The sequence below is a fragment of the Chrysemys picta genome, chromosome 10, assembly GCF_011386835.1.
Source record: "Chrysemys picta bellii isolate R12L10 chromosome 10, ASM1138683v2, whole genome shotgun sequence".
Lineage (NCBI taxonomy): Eukaryota > Metazoa > Chordata > Testudines > Emydidae > Chrysemys > Chrysemys picta.
The window spans coordinates 40,235,816-40,241,815 of record NC_088800.1 but is presented as its reverse complement, the minus strand read 5'-3'; the positions used below and the strand labels follow the sequence as shown (position 1 = coordinate 40,241,815).

Sequence of the window (6,000 nt, the reverse complement as noted above, 5' to 3'; positions counted from 1 at the left end):
CTTTCCAGGTGTTGAAGTTAGGCTGACTGGTTTACAATTTCCCTGATCTTCTTTGTATATGTCTACACTGCAATTAGACACCCACAGCTGGCCCTTGCCAGCTGACTTGGGCTCAGGCTAAGGGGCCATTTAACTGTTGTGTAGGTGTTTGGGTTTGGGACGCAGCCCAAGCTCTGGGACTCTCCCAACTTGCAGAGTCCTAGTGCCTGGGCTCCACCTGGAGCCCCAATATCTACACTGCAATTAAACAGCCCCTTATCCTAAGCCCCCCGAGCCCAAATCAGCTGGCACGGACCAGATGGAGGTTTTTAATTGCAGAGTAGACATACCCTTAGTTCCCCATTTTAAAGACAGGTACTATGTTTGCCCTTTTCAAGTCCTTTGGGACCTCACCTGTCCTCCACCCGTTCTCAAAGATAATCACTGATAGTTCAGAGATTGCTTTCTTTATCCTGGATGACTCATCTCTATCCCAATTTAGATATTTTCACATAATGACTTTGGTAGGACGCCTTGATAAAGGAACAGGCCAGAGACAGAAAGGACCCTGGGGGTCATGCCTTTATTGGCTTCTCAGTGCAGGGACCATCTGTGTCATGTACAATGCCTAACACAATGGATTTCCAAACTTAACTGAGTGCCTAGCTACTACTGCAATCCAAACAATGAATACCAAAAAGTATTCTGAAACATACAGCTGAGCATAGGGTTTTCCTAATTCATATGTATTGGTTTGGGAGCTTTTTTAAGACTTAAAGCCAAGGAATTACATACTTAGATGAGCAGCCAGACTACTGCCAAAAATGTGTCTATTTACCCAAATAAATGAACTTTCTGCTGTAGTGTTTCTTAAACACTTCAAGGACAGATGATAAAAAGTACTTAGAAAGAACAGATATTGCCTTAACTGACTCAGTCAGCCATAGACAGGATGGCCTCATCTCTCTCCACTAAGAACTTTACCCAGGCCTGGTTTAGAGCTGAAATGCAATAGAGTCATATAATATCTTGATTGATGTTTATGCCTAGTACCTAATCTGGATTCTAATGCTGAAAAGGAACTAGAAGGCATGTACTCACGTGCACTCACACATGAGGAAATATGCACCAAATGCCACATTCTTTCTCACAAATACAGCCACTCACAATCCACTTGGCCTGGTCTACACTAGGAGGTTATGTCGAATTTAGCAGCGTTAAATCGAATTAACCCTGCACTCGTCCACACAACGAAGCTATTTAGTTCGACATAGAGGTCTCTTTAATTCGATTTCTGTACTCCTCCCCAATGAGGGGAGTAGCGCTAAATTCGACATGGCCATGTCGAATTAGGGTAGGTGTGGATGGAATTCGACGCTAATAGCTCCGGGAGCTATCCCACAGTGCACCACTCTGTTGACGCTCTGGACAGCAATCCGAGCTCGGATGCTCTGACCAGCAATCCGAGCTTGGATGCTCTGACCAGCCACACAGGAAAAGCCCCGGGAAAATTTGAATTCCTTTTCCTGTCTGGCTAGTTTGAATCTCATTTCCTGTTTGGATATCGTGGCGAGCTCAGCAGCACTGGCAACGATGCAGAGCTCTCCAGCAGAGGTGACCATGCAATCGCTGAATAGAAAGAGGGCCCCAGCATGGACTGATTGGGAAGTCTTGGATCTGATCGCTGTGTGGGGCAATGAGTCTGTGCTTTCGGAGCTGCGATCGAAAAAATCTACGAGAAGATCTCCAAAGCCATGACAGAGAGAGGATACAGCTGGGATGCAACGCAGTACCGCGTGAAAATCAAGGAGCTGAGACAAGGGTACCAGAAGACCAAAGAGTCAAACGGACGCTCCGGATCCCAGCCCCAGACATGCCGTTTCTACGAGGCACTGCATTCCATTCTAGGTGCGGCCGCCACCACTACCCCACCAATGACCGTGGACTCTGAGGATGGGATATTGTCGACAGCCGCTTCCTCGGAGATGTTAGCGGACAGGGAAGATGAGGAAGGAGATGAGGAGGACGAGGCAGTCGACAGCGCTTACAACGCTGATTTCCCCGACAGCCAGGATCTCTTCATCACCCTCACGGAGATCCCCTACCAACCCTCCCCAGGCGTTAAACCGGACCCTGAATCAGGGGAAGGATCAGTCGGTAAGTGTTTTAAACATGTAAACATTTATTTTGAACAGAACAGGAATATTAACAATGGGTTTTTCATGATTAGTTTGCCCTAGGCGCTTAACGTTTTAGTCCTTGGCAGTGTAACTACTGCAAAAGAATCTAACAATGTTCGGATTATCATGATTAGTTTGCCCTAGGCGCTCTACTTTTTAGTCCTTTCCAGTGCAGCTACTGGAAAATAAGGTCTATATGTCTGGGGATAGAGCTGAAATCCTCATGGGACATCTCCACGAAGCTCTCCTGGAGGTAATTGGAAAGCCTTTGCATGAGGTTCCTGGGGAGAGCAGCCTTATTGCGTCCTCCGTGGTAGGAAACTTTTCCGTGCCAGGCTATCATCAAGTACTCTGGGATCATTGCCTCGCAGAGCATAGCGGCATATGGCAATGGTTTTTGCTGGCTTTCACGCAGCATGCGGTCTTTCTCTGTGTCAGAAATCCTCATCAGAGTGATGTCGCTCATAGTGACCTGCTTTGAATTAGGGGAATGTTAGTATTGAGACTGATTGCCTGTTCCTTTACATAACTGTAACCGGCGGTTTACAGCCACGCGGTGGAGGCGGGAGAGGGGCAGCATACAGGGATCTTTCCCGGGGACAGCTGCGAGGGGGTGGGACAGGGGCAGAGTTCATGCTTGCCGGAAGCAGGAACTGGCCAACGCTAGGAGCATTGCTTTGAACGTGAAAGGAGGGCACTGCTATAAATTAAGTTTTAAGCAGCCAAAAGTCTACAGTTTACCATGTCAGCCTGCTACCCGAATTCCGCTGTCCTGCCCCGCTTGTCTGATCTCCACTGCAAGACCCCAGGCACTGAATGCGAAGGCCGAAAATTCGACCTTGTCCTGAGTGCGCATGTGATAGGTGCTGTGCATGGTCTTCTTCACAGAGAAAGACTATGTTCATTGTTCACAAAAATGTATCTTTGTGAGGAATTCACTCCCTTTTTCACATCCCACAGCTGCGAATGTCTCCCGACCTACCCCGGCATCCCCCTCCCAGAGGCTGGCGCAGATTAGGCAGAGAAAGAAAAGGACACGGGACAACATGTTCTCAGAACTTATGGGCTGCTCCCGAGCTGAGGCGGCCCAGCAGACCCAGTGGAGGGAGAACATGTCGCAATACCAGCGAGCACACAGCGAACGGGAGGAGAGGTGGCGGCAGGAAGACCAGCAGGCGACCCAAACACTGCTTGCACTAATGAGGGAGCAAACGGACACGCTCCAGCGCCTTGTGGATGTTCTGCAGGACCGGAGGCAGGAGGACAGAGCCCCGCTGCAGTCTATCTCTAACCGCCCTCCCCCTCCACAAAGTCCCATACCCCCCTCACCCAAAGTCCCAAGAAGAAGGGGCGGCAGGGGCCGTGATAACTGTCACTCCACTCCTGCAGACTGCTCAAGTACCAGAAGGCTCTCGTTCCCAAAAATTTGATAAGTCCTTTCCTTCCCGCCTCACCCAAGCCCCCATCCCAGTTTCATCCCCTAACTGTGTAGACTAGTTGCTAATAAAAAATATGTTTCTGTTAATTACTGTTTCCGTCATGTTCTTTTAGAGGAGAGTGTGTTTGAAGGGGGGGAAGGGGGTTGGTAATTGGAGAGGACAGTCACCTTTACCAGGGTACAGACACGGAGGCAGGTTCAGCAGAAGGTCACACACACATTGCAGTCACTAGGCACCCTGGTCAGTCTGGGAGGTGGTTTTCATGTTCTGGCGGGGGGGGGGGGGGGAGGAGGGGGAGGGCAGTTAGAGATCTTATGCAGCGGTCCTTAGCCTGGATCACAGAGCCACGCAGTAGGGGATCTGTAACTGTCCTCCCCCGCCACAAAGTCACATAGGCCCCACACACAGAGTCCCGAAAAGTAGGGGTGACAGGCTCCGTTGAAACAACCAGTCCACCACTACGGACCACTCTAGGAGCAGGAGCCTGTCATTCCTCGAGTTTAGAAGCGTTCTTTCCATCACTACGCCCGCTCCCTACCACAGTCTGCGTCCCAGTTTCAACACTTTACCGCGAAATCCGTAATAAAGAAAACAGTGTTAATTAACAAAGTTCCATTTATTTTATTTTTAAACGTGTGTTGGAAGGGGGGGAACAGGGTGAACGGGCTATGTAACTGCAGAGGATAGTCAAGATTAAGTGGGTAAAGAAACGGGGGCAGGTTCAGCTTCTCTTTAAACAAACGTAATAGTCACAGGTTACCCTGCTCACTGTGGAACCTAGCTTTCAAAGCCTCCCGGATGCACAGCGCGTCCCGCTGGGCTCTTCTAATCGCACGGCTGTCTGGCTGGGCATAATCAGCAGCCAGGCTATTTGCCTCAACCTCCCACCCCGCCATAAAGGTCCCCCCTTGCTCTCACAGAGATTGTGGAGCACACAGCAAGCTGCAATAACAATGGGGATATTGGTTTCGCTGAGATCAGAGCGAGTCAGTAAGCTTCTCCATCTCCCCTTGAGACGTCCAAAAGCACACTCCACCACCATTCTGCACTTGCTCAGACGGTAGTTGAAGAGTTCTTTTTCACTGTCCAGGGTGCCTGTATAGGGCTTCATGAGCCAGGGCATTAGCGGGTAGGCAGGGTCCCCGAGGATCACTATAGGCATCTCCACATCCCCAACAGTTATTTTGTGGTCCGGGAAGTAAATACCTTCCTGCAGCCGTCTAAACAGACCACAGTTCCTGAAAACACGAGCGTCATGAACCTTGCCCGGCCATCCGACGTTGATGTTTGTAAAACGTCCCCTATGGTCCACCAGTGCTTGCAGCACCATTGAAAAGTAGCCCTTTCTGTTAATGTACTGGCTGGCCTGGTGGTCCGGTCCCAGGATAGGGATGTGAGTTCCATCTATAGCCCCACCGCAGTTTAGGAATCCCATCGCGGTGAAGCCATCTATGATGACCTGCACGTTTCCCAGGGTCACTACCTTTGACAGCAGTAGCTCAACGATTGCGTTGGCTACTTGCATCACAGCAACCCCCACGGTAGATTTGCCCACGCCAAAGTGGTTCACGACTGACCGGTAGCTGTCTGGCGTTGCAAGCTTCCAGAGGGCTATGGCCACTCGCTTCTGGACAGTCAGGGCTGCTCGCATCCGGGTGTCCTTGCAGGGGACAGCAACTCACAAAGTTCCAGGAAAGTTCCTTTACACATCCTAAAGTTTCGCAGCCACTGTGATTCATCCCAGACCTGCAGCACTATGCGGTCCCACCAGTCCGTGCTTGTTTCCCGGGCCCAGAATCGCCGTTCCACAGCATCAACATGACCCATTGCCACCATGATGTTCACGGCGCGGGGTCCCGTGCTTTGTGAGAGGTCTGTGCCCCTCTCAGACTTAATGTCCTCACCGCGCTGCCGTAGCCTCCTCGCCCGATTTCTCAGCATCTGACTCTGAAAAAGGTGGATGATAAGGTGCGAGGTGTTGACAACGGCCATAACTGCAGCGATGGTCGCAGTGGGCTCCATGCTCGCAGTGCTGTGGCGTCCACGCTGTTACTCACCAGAAAAGTGCGCGAAGTGATTGCCTGCCGGCGCTTTCAGGGAGGGAGGGCGGGAGTGACGGTTGAATGATGACAGTTACCCAAAACCACCCTCGACGCATTTTTTGCCCCAGCAGGCACTGGGGCTCAACCCAGAATTCCAATGGGCAGCGGGGACTGCGGGAACTGTGGGATAGCTGCCCACAGTGCACCGCTTCCAATGTCGACGCTTGCCCTGTTAGTGTGGACTCACAAAGTCGAATTACTGTCCTTAGTGTGGATACACACGTTTGACTTTGTAATATCGGTTCCACAAATTCGATTTAAGTAAAATCGAACTACTCTCGTAGTGTAGACATACCCTTT

The 6,000-nt window shown here is 50.6% G+C and overlaps 1 protein-coding gene across 1 annotated transcript; it reads left to right on the top strand.

Annotated features, from left to right (window-relative positions):
- The first annotated feature begins 1,212 nt into the window (after positions 1-1,212).
- On the top strand, positions 1,213-3,647 carry LOC135973847 (uncharacterized). Its single transcript, XM_065559012.1, has 2 exons — positions 1,213-2,136; positions 3,120-3,647. The coding sequence occupies exons 1-2, from the start codon at positions 1,734-1,736 to the stop codon at positions 3,587-3,589; spliced, it is 873 nt and encodes a 290-aa protein (XP_065415084.1). The 5' UTR covers positions 1,213-1,733; the 3' UTR covers positions 3,590-3,647.
- Positions 3,648-6,000: the final 2,353 nt, after the last annotated feature.